This window comes from Chroicocephalus ridibundus, chromosome 9 (assembly GCF_963924245.1).
Source record: "Chroicocephalus ridibundus chromosome 9, bChrRid1.1, whole genome shotgun sequence".
Taxonomy (NCBI): Eukaryota; Metazoa; Chordata; class Aves; order Charadriiformes; family Laridae; genus Chroicocephalus; species Chroicocephalus ridibundus.
In genome coordinates this window covers 21,681,489-21,696,709 of record NC_086292.1, presented here as the reverse complement: position 1 = coordinate 21,696,709, position 15,221 = coordinate 21,681,489, and the positions used below count along the sequence as shown (strand labels likewise).

Sequence of the window (15,221 nt, the reverse complement as noted above, 5' to 3'; positions counted from 1 at the left end):
CATTTGGGTTTAGATTCAGATTCTGGACTAGTTAACTTGATTTAGTTATAGTTTTTGATACCACCTGCTTCCTACCTGTGTATTACAGAGCCTAACTTTTCCATATTGAAACAAAGCGTTGACCATACGTTGCATTGATAAGCCACGACAGTTCTCACGACAAATTTAAATTGCAAATTATTTAGGGCAAGGCAAAATCTTTTTGTTCTAGCACAATAGGGTTTTCATAATCTGCATTATAAACTACCCCAATACAAATAATAGCCTGGCGCTTCTGCCAACTTACTTAACTTGGGGGAAAGTTCAAAAGCGGTGGGGACCACAGCAGGACGCAGGAGGTTTCTTTAGGGGATGCGAGGGTTAATCCAGGCAACTTCTGCAAAAACAAACGCGTGTCATTGTCTCCAAGATTCATTTGACTCATGTTTTTAAATACGAGTTACTTCTGCGTAAACTACATCCAAATGCCTTGCAGAATTAAAACACAATGGCTAATTCTCCCAGAAGACACACATTGCGTTATCGGAAAAATAATCAAAAATCCCAAACTCTGTTATACCCCCAAATGAGAGACACGCAAAAGCCCGCAAAGTCCACCAGGAATTTTACCACAGCTATATGGTAAAACACTCAACCTACGGTAATTAACAGCTAATAATAACTGTGCTTGTATAAAAGGTAGAAATCTCTTGGCCCTCAGAAATAACCTAAGGGAGACTAAAGGTGTTAGAATTATTATATAGTGTAGAATGATGCTTTTTAGACAGAAAGGGACTGCTGGACGGCCTGGTGTCACCGTCACCGCCTGTCAAGTCAGAGGGGGTCGTTACTGCAAAGCGGTGTCCAGAGCCCTGAGACAGGCTGTGCCCGTCTATTTGCCAGAGATTACCAAAATTTGGGGCCTTTCAGTAATAAGTTCCTTCTTTACCATGAGGAGAAGCGTTTGGGAGTGAAAGCATATTAGATTTTGTTGCTGTTACTAATGATATGTTCAAACGACTATTGCCTGCATTTAAAAAAAAGAGCCTGGTTATCAAACCAGCCAAATTGGTTTGCTAAAAATAGGCATTTCTTTGTTCTGTGTTTTCAGGTCTTATTTCTTTGAAAACCCCGCAATCTTGTGTGATCACCAAAGCTAACATGCTTTCGTCGTTAATAGCAAGAGCCTCCCTACTCTGCATTTCCAAACTTTCTACCGCATGAAGAACAAAACAAATTGCTCCAGGTTTAAGAAGAGGAGGTTGGCCCTGGCACGCCAACCAGAGGCAAGACTCAAACCCAAGGCCCAACAGGCCCCATATCAAAAGGCTTTGGGATCTAAAAGCACATAATAAAAAGCAGCTTTAATGCAAAACGGTTTGGATTGAAACAAGAGACTTCCGTTAAGTGCCCAGTACGCTAATAAAAAGGATCGCCTTGAGGTACGCGTAGCAGTAGGATGTGGAAGCGGGGTGCAGCTGTGTGCATGGGAAGGGCAGCCTGGCCACCATCACCCGCCCACCCGAGGGCTCTTCGTCCACAGCGGGAAGCAAACCCAGGCCACCGCGCTTAAACCAGCTCTGCAGCCCTCAGAACCTGCCCTCAAACACCTACTTTTGATTTTAGCCCGATGACAAAGCTCCCAGCCATGACTTAGATAACTGGCCCTTATGGAAACCCAACCCCCACCTCCCTGCCCCCTCCAAGGACACCTAAACCCCAGACAACAGCTACTCTAACTCAGACTTGCAAGCGCGGCTCGCTCTTTTGGGGGTAGATTGAGCGAAACAGTCCTAGCCTTGCCAACAAGGAGCCTTTTCCTCCAAGTCTGAATGGCGCAGAGCCTCATCAAAGTCTCAGTTCCTCGAAAAACGCGTTTTCCACTTGAAAATTAGTTGGGTAAGCTAGGTCTGCGCTCAGGGCTAAAACTCGAATTTAGTCAAACGTGCTCCTCACTGGGTCATCTGGTACCTTTGGTGACCCATTTTCCACCAATCGCCGAATTTGCTAAGGATTATTTAGCGGATCTCAAGAGAGACTGAAATATTGAATGGTAGGCAAAGTCCCCCTCCACTCCCCACGGACAGCTGCCGTTTATAGAATAGCCTTGGAATACAAGAGGCAGTTTGTATTGCTCCAAAAATATTTCTTGGCCTTTACTCCAAAAAAGCAAATGAAACAGTCCTATGACTTCATGAAATATTTGAACCCATATTAATGCAAAGCTTTTTTTTTTTATTATTATGAAGTTACCGGGAAGATTATAGTCACATGAATTTCCTCCAGGAAAAACAAGTTCTCATCTTTGTTGTCACACAAACGTTATTAGCAGGGCCTAGAGATAAGAATGTGAATATTTGCACAAAAATCATTTCCCAAGACTAGTCTATTGTGTTTGTGCACCAGAACACGGGAGTTCCAAACCCGCCCGAGCCTGCTCAAGCTCACCTCCGCGTACAGCCCCCAACGTGGCTCTGGCTGGAGAAACGTGCCAAGCTGAAGCCTTACATTTAAAATGGCTTTTAGCGTTTTGAGTTGTTAAAATGAGTACTCTATTTTTATCATGACTTTAATAAAAACCCCACTTTACTGTTTTTATACAGTATAGCTTTGTGCATTTCAAGCGTAAGTTTTCCAATAAAGTCTGCAGGACTCAGATTTACATCCTCACCCACTGACAGTTTAATTACTTTCATTGTAGGAGAAAGTTATTTAATCACATACAGTCAGAAAAACAGCCCCTTAAATACAGGCTTTTGGGCCCGTGATCCCCAATTTGAAATTCAATGAAGGAGCATGAAACATGCATACTGTGATCCATTTCCTGATTCAGAACACTTGATATTATCAAAACATAAAGAGTTCCACAGCTGACACGCACATTTTTCTAAACCATTGGTAAAACCCTTCCAGCATTTTAAGCCCACGAAATGAGGATTCAGCGCGCTTCAGCTATGACCTAAAGGCAGTGCTAGTCAATGAGCCGAACGCAGACCCACACCGTAATACACTGCTAATTAACAGAGTAAAAACAGGCCATCTAAAACGCTGCTTGAATTACGCTGGTCTTGGCTGGTATTTTAACTTTCTCCTCGACAGTTACAACGTTAAAGGCAAGTCATCACTGGTGATTCTCAGCAAGAGAGACGCATTTATGGTTCCTTATTTAAGGAAAAAATAAAGGGGAAGGAAAGACGGGAGTTCTCAGCCACTCATCATGGCAGTTCAGCACAAATAACTCCACTCAAGTCATAAAAACCAGTTATTAAGTCTCAATAGTTATATATTAAAGCTGACCACCAGCACCAGCCTTCTTCCCCAAACTGGTATCTCATTCATTACAGACGAGAGCTAAATCCAGGAACACAACTTTTAGTCCGTGTGAGTGGGAGCACGCCGTACTAGCCTTTACGCCGCCAACAGATTCTGTAAGCGGCAGCAACTCGCATGCAGGTAAGCGCGGGTATCAGCTGTCAAGAGTATTAGAAAACAGTTTTGAAATGAACAAGCGGTCTTATGGCTACGGGTGTGAAACAATACGGTCCTAAATGGGACCTATTATGTTACACAATCACATTCATTCTGAGCCAGACACCGTGTGTGCATGTGCTATGTATATATTTTGTAAAAGAGCAATGTCTTCTGAGGAGCAGAGACTAGCCAGAACACTAAAAAAAAAAAAAAAAAAAAAAAGAAAAAAGCTGTAACAAGGGTGAATATTTGTGCGTTTGCTTTATGAAGCTTACATTCTAATGTTTACAAAGGCCAGCACTTGTATAAGACTCTCCACTAACAAACAAATCTGGAATACATCAATTTGTACAGGTAAGTCAGCCAAAAATCAGCAATAGCTATGCTCTTCTGGGTTTTAAGAAAGCATGCAATAGGTTTCCCCCTTCTGCCACCCCTTGTTCGGATTTCCAAATGACGGTACCAAGAAAAGCACGGCAGAATGCAACCGGGGCACAGGTAACATGTCAAATTTTATCACAGACTGTTTACCAATATTTTTGCAAATGTAAAAGCAGCCTTCTTTTAGCACCGAGAAGGCAGAGAAGATACAAGCATGAATAAAAAAATAATTAAGCGGTTTAAGACATCAAATTCAAGAAATAGCACTGTGCATATACAAATAAAATTAACATTCAATACTGTAGAGCTCATTTAAAAATGGCACCAATGGACAATATTTTACAATATGCACATTTATTTGAGGCGGGGAACTAATGCTCCACAGGTGAAAATGATATTACAAATAATAGTGCCGCTGTTGGCCCATTATGGTACTACTTACAATTTAGTGGAAACACTTTTAAAAATAATCTGGTATTTACACGTCTTCTGGAAACTCAACGGCTTCTTCAGAACAGGAAAAAAAAAAAAAAACAACCCCTACGGTTCTCCCCCTCCCCTTTTTAGCCAGACAGTATTGCCAGAGATTGTGCTCACTTGTAAAGCACATAATCTTACTTTAAATTCAGTGCTATTTTCTTTCAAAAAGATCAGAAGTTGTACTTTTAGATAACAAAAGCATTTATGTTACAAACATTCAAAAATGGAAGCTTATGATTCTGGCAGACAACGTTGCGTATTAAATACAAACCAGCCAGCAATTACTGAACATAAAAAACTTATTCAATCATAAAAAAATACTATAATTCATCACCACAGACTTTTTACATAGTTATAAATAATAAATAGCATAACACAGTAGATTACAAACGGATTTATTTTGCCCCGTTAAAGTCTTTAAAAAGTAAAATATCTATTGTCTTACCTCAGACTGACCAAGGTACTGTATCAAGACTAGTCATAGCTCAACTCTAACTCCTTCACCAAACAATTTGCAGAGCTCGTATTCAATCCAACCTCTCAAGTCTTTCCTTGGGAATCGAACGCTCACTTCGCTCTCTGCCCTGCTCACGACCAAAGGCGTCGCCGCTGTGTGCAGCGGAGGGTGTCACTCCGGCTGCCGTCTCCCAGCAGAGCCGGGGCTGCCCGCGGCACCCCGCGACGCAGCACACGCCTGGGAAAGGAACACTACGGAAAGCAGCATCGACGCCAGGTTCTGGTAAGCAACTCTATAGACAAGCTGTACACAAAGGACTTTTCCCACCCACCCCTCTGGTTTACATTCCGTAATTCTGTAACAATGTCCCCTAAGGCACAAAAATCCCTATGACCTCAATGCCACAGGAGACATCGACGGTGCCATACGTGGTTCTCCTACACAGTAGTTTAAATAGCTTAGTTATCTGCACTGTATGTCTTAGATAGAGGCATGGATTCGTTTTCCTTGGCCAAATCGTGCTGAATATTGACCTTATTTCATACAATTTGCAGGATAAAGGAACTGGGGAGAGAACTATGCAGCTATTTTAATCACGTTTGCAGAGTATTATTTCTTCACTGATGGCAAAAGTGCCAGTCATGAGTTATTTTGCTGTGGGTTGTTTGGGTTTTTTTTTTTTTTAACGTAATAGAGTGAGATTTCCAGACCCACTGTGGTCTTCTGTAATAAAAACAACTAGCAGCACTAAGAAAAGAAACGATTTTTCTTTTCCTCCCTTCTGTAAGAGAATTTGAGGCTAGTGACTGAAACAAACCAAGGAGAATAGTTTTACTCAATGGTAGAAGTGCCAGAGAATAAATTAGTATTTTCAAATCCTTCTGAACCAAATTATTTCCCTAGACGGTGACCACGATAATAATAGAAGTATTTTCCTAAAAATTGCAACACTAATAGGTAGATACCTATTCTCGGAATCAAAAAGTATATGCAAGTTCCTGAAAGCAAAAAGTTAGTATAATCTGAGCAGACATCTTGTTTAAAAAATAAATTCGCAAAACCAGACATGAATGTGGTCTACAATGTCCATTAAATGGATAAATCAAAATCACTGGAAAGTCGCCAAGGATTACAGTTACAATAATTTTTCCTTTGAATAATCCATGTGTTAATGGTTCAAGGATCAGAGTTCGTTTCTCCGTACGAGCGTACAATAAGGGAACAGAACAGCCAGACACTGACTCAGAACTTAAGTCACTTCGGTGAGAGATCATCCATCAAAATGAATGAAGAGCACGAGTTTGAGCACGTTACGGGAGACTCCGTGGTTATGCTGCCTTTAGTCAGTGAGTCAGAGGAAGAGCCAACACTGCTGCTGCTCCCATCGAGAATATCTGAAGACAGACTGGGGAAAAAGAAAAAGGTTATCTAGCACGACGGGCACGATGGCTTTGTGTAGAAACCTAACGTACTTTTGTCCTCGTAGAACAGATGTAGGAGACCTATACTACCACTCAGTCTTTTCTGCAAGACTGGCAGCCCTGAATTCTCCTTGTTTTCTGTAGCATGTTATATATATATTCATGCTCCTTACGGGAATGAGGAGCAGAATTTGTATTTTTTTTTTAACATGCAGAACAAATGATGACTCTGATTTTAATCAGTTACAGAAAGGAGGTGAAAACTAATGAGAATAAAACCTTAAAAGGAAAGGAGTAATAAGAATCTAATCAGCAATGCAGCAGAGATGTCATTAATTAGCTCGTATGTTTTTTAATGTTGCACTGCACAAAGCAAGATTTTGAAACCCATTTTTCCCTTGTAAGTAAGGGATTCCTCTGTTTGGATTTTGAAGTCTTGATACAAGATTCCAGAGGGCACGTTAAATTGATACTTTTGCAATTCAGCTGGAAGCAACACAAAAAAAAAAAAAAAATTTTGAGGCACTTTCAAGCCCGTAGGTAAACTCAAATGATCATAATACAGAGTTGATATTTTAGAATACTTTGTATCTGACTCTTGACAAAAAAAGAACTCAGCTTTTTCTGATCACAACACAGAAAGGAGACAGACACTAAAGATCGTGAACGTATCAACGTGAACTATGTAACTGCAGGAACTATTCACGCACATACTATATGACCACTGCCTACAACATAGCAAAATGATGAAGCATCTTTGAGGCAAAGTAACTTTGCTTATGAACTAACAGGGATTTATAACAGTTATATTCAAGATAAAAATTTTGATACACAAAATCTAGGCTAGAGTCTGCTGAGGAATAATTGATCAAAGGAGCAGGAACATTGCCACACCACACTACCACAGGAACAGTTCCCCGGGATACGCATATGGAAGCTACACACAAAATATTTTTCTGGAAAAAACAAAACAAAACAAGAAAGCTTGTGATAAACGCGCATTCCCTGTTTCAGCATTTCAGGGCACATAAAATATTTTACCATGAACTGAGATCTGTCAGATGTGTAACATCTGGAGAAAGCATGTTGGTCGTTCCTTGAAAAAGTCTCTTTGGCTGACTTTCAGTTTCCATTTCACCTAAGGAAAACAGTGCAAATAATCAAACTCACTTGAGTCTCTGGCACGCCCAGTCAATATTTGTTTATTGTAAGAAGGAGGTTTGTCCCACAATAGAGCAAGGTTGCACCTGTAACACTGTAAGTCCTCTAATTCAGCCAACAAAACACTTGGGTAAGACATTAATTTGATGCTAGCTGTTGTTTAACCATCCAGTCTGTCGTTAACTAATGCTTCAACAGCTTCTGAGGGGCTACAATGATCTTAAAGACACAAAACAAGGCGCTTGCTATTTAGACTACAATCAGACAAAATAATCTAAAGCAAACTTAATTACTGTGACTTAATTTTAAGTAAGCATTTGAGATGAGGCAACTGACATAAGCCAAAATACGGACATTAAAATTCGTAGTGATTATGAAAATAGGAGCAGCAGCTTGGTTCAGTTTCACCCTCCTGCGTACAACAAATTCTGATGCGTACGTACACTCTGACAGAAAAGCCGAATAAAAAAAATTGGCATGTGTAGGCATTTCCACTTACTCATCATGGATCAGACTATCTTTGTACCTGTAATCATCTACTGACATTAAAAGATTAAACATGATGGGGAGAATTCATGTAATCTCGTTAGTATAATCTGCACCGAGAATGAGCTAGCTCATTAATAGCTTCTCTAAAACAGACACATTGGAAATATCACGAACTTGCCAATAACAAGCTTAGAGGAAAAAAACCAAACCTCTCAGCTACAGTATATTTTAATTTTTAGTTTGGCAACAAAACCATATGAAGTGAAAAATTGTCTGGTGTTTTACCTACACTTCAAAGCAGTCGTGGTGTCAGTTTGAAGAGCAGATGAAAGTTAAGCATTATACAAAACCAGTACATATTAATATGTTATGCAAGAGAATTATACTACCATTCATTTTATATAAGACTGATAACCCCCCCCCAATTTCCTGTTTCCTTTAACCCACGGGGATACATTCCCTTCTTTGAAGGGAAGGAATAACAACTTCTATCAAGCGATGGGCAAGAAACGCTTATAGAATACTTGGTCTTATATAAAAATGAAGAAAAGCCAGACCACCAACTTAGGTAACTCTTTTGCCACCTGAAATGTCACAGAGAAATCTGCACCACCACAACACATCGCATACTCTCCCTGCATTAATTCCCGACAGCAGTGAAGTGTTCTTCAATACATCCTATTCTTCCCTTCACACATCACGGTGGCAATTTGTTACCATATCACATGTGTACAATACGAACCATAAAGCTACTGCTAAAATTCGGAATAATAACAGGATTATGTATTTAGGAAAAGAAATCAGGTTCACTTAAATGGATTACATATTTTAAAATTAACTAACATTTTGAAAATTCCTTGATATTTTGAGTAAAAAAGGGAAACTCCCATCTCCATTTTGTAAAAGATGCTCCACATGCGCACATGGATAGGGTGAGGAAAGCCTACCCTTTACCTGCACTCTTTTTAATACTATCTTTGTAAAGTCTACTGAAAAATGTTTAAAACACAGTATGAATATCTATTCCCTACTGATCCCTGAGCCTGATAAACTTTTGTTCGATTTTAATGCCTCTAAAATTCATAGAGAATAACAGCCAAGATACAACTGGCACTATGAGAAAGCTTGTCTCTGCCCTCTGTCAATTCGATATAAATTAGACAACATTCTTTATCTGATAGGAAAAGCAGTCCTAAAAAACACAATACACAGTAACTTTTCTTGAAGGCTAAATATAATTCTTGTAAAATAGAAGGACATGCTTTTGGTGCAGTTAAAAAAAAATGCAGGAAGGATAAACATAGCCAGAGGTACACTTATAAATATCTCAATCTTACAGTTCTGCTATGGAGACTTGTTCTGAGATGTAATTTGAATACTCTTAACACAAAATACTTCCAGGAAAGAATGCAGGTTTCCCCCTTCAGGAGGAAAGAGCACTGATCTACTCCATTTCTCTAAACACTCACCTTCTGAACTTTCAGAGTAAAAACAAACATTCAGTTCTAAGTTTAGAAGATACTGCATGATAAGCAACATTCCTGAGATGATCTGAAGGGTGCGCACCGTACAGTGGTACTCATAGGAATGTCAGGGCTTACGAATATTTCTAACATCTAATTTGTTGTGGAATAAAGTTTGCCTCTTTCAAGCAGTAGCTGCTTTTAAAGTTCTTCATTCTTGTGTTTTAGACTAGCTACTTTACATTGTACTTTTAAGTTACAACTGGCAAACTGCACTTCAGTGCGGATGCAAGGGCATTATATTTACAGAACAGAAAAAAAATATGGAAAAGAGAGAAATGTATCCAAGCTGCAAAACTAAATCCATATTAAAACACCTGATAATGTAAACGCACATACCTTTTCTTTTAATGGGGCCGAGAACACTGGGCCTGATACAGTTGATTGGGCTTTGACTCCTCCTGCTAGAGAGAGAGAGAACACCGATAGGCAGGTCTGTAAAGGTTCCAACTCTGAACACCACCATACCTAGCATCAAATCAACACAACCACATCATATGAAGTGTTCTTTAAAACTATTCCTCCACAGCCGGAACGCTTAGAGAATCTAAACACATAGATAACAAAGTGCTGCCTATTAGAGAAGATTATCTGCCACACAACGTTGCAGTCAATTTTCTAGGGTCTTCTCCTTCCCTTATTGCATCACATCCTCACTTCATTTCTAAATTGTGTGTGATATTTACACAAAATTGATATGCTGACAAAGTTAGTAAAGTTCACTTGAAGTACCCAGGAATTTCCTCACAAGTTACCAAGTCTAGTTGACACAGGCTCCTCTAAGAGCACCCACTTAAAGCTACCATTGGCAAAGGCTGAACTTTAAGAGCATTTTTATGTGGCAATACTTCAGCTAGAGAAGACTAAAGTCTCTTTTAATGCCTTAGCATCAGTTTTAACTAATCTTTGTGCTAGCCTTTGGATAAATTACAATTTAAGCAAATTTATACCTGTTACTTGCAGATGCTACTTACTTGGAGAATCGCCTTGTTGGACTGGGAATAGGACTTGGAGGTAATCCATTACTGCTCACAAACATTTGCAATGATGGTGAAAAACATTGCTGCAGAAAAAGTTACATTACGATGCTTCAGAATTTCCTTTTAAATACTCAAGGGCTTCCCCCCACGCTCCAAACAAAACATCCCCAATTAAAGAAAAGCTAATAATGGAGTAAGGAAGAGATGATCAAATGCAATCTTAGAGGCATTAAAACTTAACTTGCAAAAATATCCTGGCTAATGCAATAATGCTCAGATTAACCTAAAATTCAAACCCACACGAAAGCTAAAAATGAAATACACACTGTTTTCTAAATAAGACCGTTGTGTCTGTTCTTCCTGTTACATTTAGAAGCAGTAGTACAGTCCTCAAGAATTACTTCTTTCAAGGGGCTTATTAAACAAACAAGTTGAGTTTACTCAAAAAACATCTGACCTGAAAATTGAATGCAATATTCCAGGGTAGAACAGAGTATTTAGCTCTGTGGCTCTGCAGTGAATCTGAGCCTCGCCCAAGAATGCCCATAGCTAATCATAAAGATGTTTCTGTCTTGTTATCTACTACTGCTTTATAGTCGTGATTCCAAAGGCACAGGACCAGCTGCCAGCACCAGTGTTACACCAGGAACACATTTTCCCAGCACTAGTACGTGGCTGCTCCGTGCATCTGTACTGGTAGAGGCGTGCAATAAAAACAGTAGAACAACCAAAGAGGGTGAGTGAAAACAAGGTCAAGCAGCCCATCTTTAAACACAGTGCCATCTTCTCTGTGCTACATTTCAGTTTTCCAGTCCTTACTGGAAAAAGTAGTTTATGTTGTCTAAGATCCACCTCTTCCCTTTTTCCAGCACGAACCATCAGTCTTCACTGCAAATTCAGCACGCCCGAGTCCTTCACAGTGAGTTTATGCCTTCCTTTCCATAACCGTGGACGTACTTTCATCCTCCTCACCACACAGATTTGCAGCTTTTGGTCTTTGCCTACACTCTTATTCTACACATACAACACATTCTGATTTTGGTGCTTCTTCCCCAGCATCCCCCCACTCGTGCAGCTGAAGATCACAGCCAAATCTGATTACTCTAATGACCTCTTCCAGCTTCCCTTAGAACCAGAACCCTAACCCATCCAAACATCGCACAAAGAGCAGCAACTGAAAACATTCAGTGTGACAGAACCGGCACGCTGCTTAAACTCTGCAGCTCTAAGATGGTAAGCATCTGATTCTTAGAAATCAATAAAATGTGGGTTTGAGTTGGAGGGTTTTTGTTGTTTGGTTGTGGTTTTTTTTAAAAGCTATCAAACAATTTGTGAAGTTACACACCTTCACCGTTCACCTTGGTCTAAAATGTTCTTTCCGTTTGGCATTTCACTTATCCTACCTTTCCTATTCCTCTTGTCGGCGAAGGTGCAGGCGAAACTGGAATGAAGTCTATTCGCTTTGGGGAGGAAGATTTCTCAGACTTGTCCAAGTCATTGTCGCTCTGTAAATACAAGGTTTCCACCTTAATGCTGGCATGGGATATTACCTTAGAATCCAAGGCACAACCTTCTAATGGGAAGTCATCCGGTCAAATGCACAAATAGGTAAAGCAGATGAACTAAGTTCTTCTTATATTATTTTCACAGTATAATTTCGCTCTTTCCCTTAAACTCATCAGTTGAGCGTAAAAGTAGAATTAAATAGGAAACATCTATAAAGAGATTACCAGGCTCAAGCTTTCCTCCCATGACTGGCTTATCTGCATTGCTGTTTGCACTTCCCTAGAACACAAAAAATCCCATCAGTAGCTGCAAAGAGGATAACTCTGGCTATTTTATCATCTTGTTTCAATAACACTCACCTTTCATGTGCTGTTTCTCTGTTCATTAAATCCACTCCTTCCTCCTGCAGGAGATACATGTCGTAAGTCTTCCCATAACATTTGATTCATCACAGGTACTCACGATTCAATAATTTGCCACTAGAATTTAAATATGAGCAGTAGGAGCACTCCAGAAAGAGAAGACTGCTACCAGGCCAGCTCACTGTTTCTCTTGAATGAAACAACACTTCACAAATGCAAGGTAGTTTAAACACAACAACAATAACCCTTGCAAGGATACTTCCTTGTTGAAATTAAGTCTTAAAAGGCACTCTGTTTCCTCTAGTACTTGTAAAACTCAATAGGAAAAAAACTCCCATTACGTAAATACTTCAATATTATATAATACTTTTCATGCTGTTACTAAATATACAGATAAAAATTACACTTACCCTTCTGATCTGATGAAGTCGGCTACTAGGAATACGAATAGGAGATGATGACAACAACTGAAAAAAAGTGACAGCCACAACGATTAAATCACTCATCGACGGCTTGCACACATCCTATTTACCACCACCTGCACTCTTAGTGAATTAAAAATGAGCTGTACAACTACATATGGATGACTCAAATAATGTTGCAAAAAGAAAACACTGGCCTTCAAGAGAAAAGACTTGTTTTACCACTTACAAATTCATTCTCTCGCTCAGCAAGTGGCACAGATCTCACACTTGTAGGCAGATACTGCTTAGCACCTCAAATACACAAATAGCTATATACGCCGTTTTGACAAGTGAGGTATTACAAAGGAAACTATGAATACGATACAATTCCCTGCTGCCCAGGGTAAGACGACAAACTCCTGTACTAACTTACTCAACCAGTTGGCTATTATAAAGGAGAAATCTCAGTGTTTCATCTCAGCCTTAAACAACATTCTCTAGAACTTTACTGTTGCAATTTTTCAGTTGCATACAATTTTATACATCTAATTCCTCTGGAACTTTGGCTTACCACCACGTGGGCCAGCAGGTTCCACTCAGGATGCCCATGTGCCTACCGTAACACCTACTGATTTGATTTCCAAACTTTTGGATTCTTATTTTGAAGAAAGCTCATAACAGAAGATTTTGAACTAAAACGTCATCTTGCTTTTTCTGAACAGAATAAAATACATAGAAGAAATGCATTTCAGGACTTTTAAGTTCCACGGGTTTTGACAAAAGCTATTTCCCTCAGATGAGAACGAAAAATTTTAGTGGAAAAAAGCATATAGATCTTCCAGTTGACAGGGAAAGATTCGAAAAAAGAAATGTAACATTTTTGAGAAGTAACTGCAGTACTGTACACTACCAGACTTATATGATAATGGGCAAAATATCACCCAGCAAATTACTCTTCTTTAAATGATTTTCTGACGTCTAGCGTTCAGCCTTTGCAAAAAAAAAAAAAAAAAAAAAAAAAAAAAAAAGAGATCGTCCCCGTCAAAAAAATCAACAAAGACTTGTAACTCTCTTTCATTTTTACAACAAATTAAAACATCCTTTCATGGCTTTTAATTGTAACAGCAGTTTTCTCTTCAACACACAGGCAGGTCTAAATTAACTCTGAGCCTGTACTTAATACGGGGAATCACGCATGCCTCAGCTACTGCTGTCTTCTTGGGGACATACAATTAATACACCAGTATTATTTCATTGTAGGTTGCAGTCACAGTGGAAAAGAAATGCATATTCTGCAGCCAGGAAGCTGGCTAGGATGCTTGGTGCAAACACAAATCAAGTCTAACTTCATTTCTCCAGCCCAATTACTTCTCGTTAGATGTAAACAAAACATGCTCAAGATTCCTTACCATACTGTGACGGCTCATAACTGTTGTACTGTTCCTGCGAGTTCGCAAGACGTAAGGTTGAAAAACCTGCGAGTTGTCACTGATGGGGGAAAGAAAAAAAAGTTTTGTGAAGAACTTTCTTAGGAGTGCTTCACATAAAGCTGCACGGCGCTGCGCTACATGTTCCCATCTCCAGGGCACCAAAAACATCCATTTTGTTCCACCAGAAGCGCCGCTTCCAGCGAAGGACCCAGCAAGCGCTTCCCTGCTGCCGGCCCGTGGCGACGGCACACGGCGGCTCCGCGGTCACCAGGAGGGACCCAGAAACCAGCGACACCTTTCAGAGGCCGCCACCGCGCAGGGGCCTGCAGGAAGCGCGGCCGGCGGCGGGGCCGGGCCCGCTCCGAGGCCTCAGGGGCCCCGCTGGCGGCGCCCGGTGCTACCGAGCCCCCTCCCCGCCGTTGCAGGCGCCACCGGGCCGAGCCCCGCCGGTGCTGGGCCGCGGGCCGGCCGGGCCGCCCTCACCTGAGCCCGTGGATGAGGGGGGCGCTGTTCGATCGCCTCAGGCCGCCCCCGTCGCCCGGCGCCGCGGCGCTCCCCGCCGGCAGCTCCAGGTCCAGCTCCATTTTCTCCTGAGACATCGCGGCGGCGCCTCCGGCTCCCCCCGCCACGCCGCGACGCCCATTCACTGCCGCCGCCCGACGCGGCTCCTCATGCCGCCGCTCCCCACGGACAGCCGCGCCGCCGCCGCCGCCGCCACTACAGGCCCCGCGGGCGGCGCCGCAGGCAGAGGCCGGGGGCGCGCCAGGCCCGCCGAGGGGGGCGGCCCCAGCAGCGCCCCATGCCGGGGACGGCCCCTTCCCCCAGCCGCTCCCGCCGACAGACGAACTCCCCGCTCGCGGTCCCGCTGCTGCCGCCGCTGCCGGGGAGCGAGCGCCTAGGGCCGGACACCCCCCCGCGCCCGCCGCCGCCGCGCAGCGCGCATGCGCAGGAAGCGGGGCGGGGCCGAAGCTGCCCGCCTTCAGCAGCGCATGCGTTCCGCCATCGCGTCCCGCCACCGCGCATGCGCGCGAGGCCGCCATCGGGCCCCTTCCGCCTCCCGGCGCCGGCTGCGGCGCTTGCAGACGGGCCGCGCGCGCCGAGCGGCTGACGGGGCGGGCGCGGGTTTGAAACGGGACAATGGGCGCGGGACGCGGGGGCGTGTCAGGCGGCGGCCGTA

At 42.2% G+C, this 15,221-nt stretch overlaps 1 protein-coding gene and 1 non-coding gene across 4 annotated transcripts; both read right to left on the bottom strand.

Annotated features, from left to right (window-relative positions):
- Window positions 1-294: 294 nt before the first annotated feature.
- PABIR2 (PABIR family member 2) lies at window positions 295-14,994 on the bottom strand. 3 transcript variants are annotated; one of them, XR_010072440.1, is made up of 11 exons: window positions 14,528-14,781; window positions 14,024-14,102; window positions 12,621-12,677; window positions 12,208-12,251; window positions 12,073-12,127; window positions 11,746-11,847; window positions 10,337-10,425; window positions 9,702-9,766; window positions 7,231-7,327; window positions 4,757-6,173; window positions 295-376 (listed from the first exon to the last, which is right to left on the bottom strand). XR_010072440.1 is itself a non-coding variant. In XM_063345757.1 (10 exons), the coding sequence occupies exons 1-10, from the start codon at window positions 14,641-14,643 to the stop codon at window positions 6,023-6,025; spliced, it is 855 nt and encodes a 284-aa protein (XP_063201827.1). In that variant the 5' UTR covers window positions 14,644-14,994; the 3' UTR covers window positions 3,693-6,022. The 3 variants fall into 3 exon arrangements, 2 of the variants coding, with proteins under 2 accessions (XP_063201827.1, XP_063201826.1); XM_063345757.1 differs by lacking the exon at window positions 295-376 and having other exon boundaries at window positions 3,693-6,173; window positions 14,528-14,994; XM_063345756.1 differs by lacking the exon at window positions 295-376 and having other exon boundaries at window positions 3,693-6,173; window positions 9,702-9,763.
- Window positions 6,258-6,404, bottom strand: LOC134521249 (small nucleolar RNA U109). Its single transcript, XR_010072706.1, has one exon. It is a non-coding gene; the product is annotated as a small nucleolar RNA U109 (small nucleolar RNA).
- Window positions 14,995-15,221: the final 227 nt, after the last annotated feature.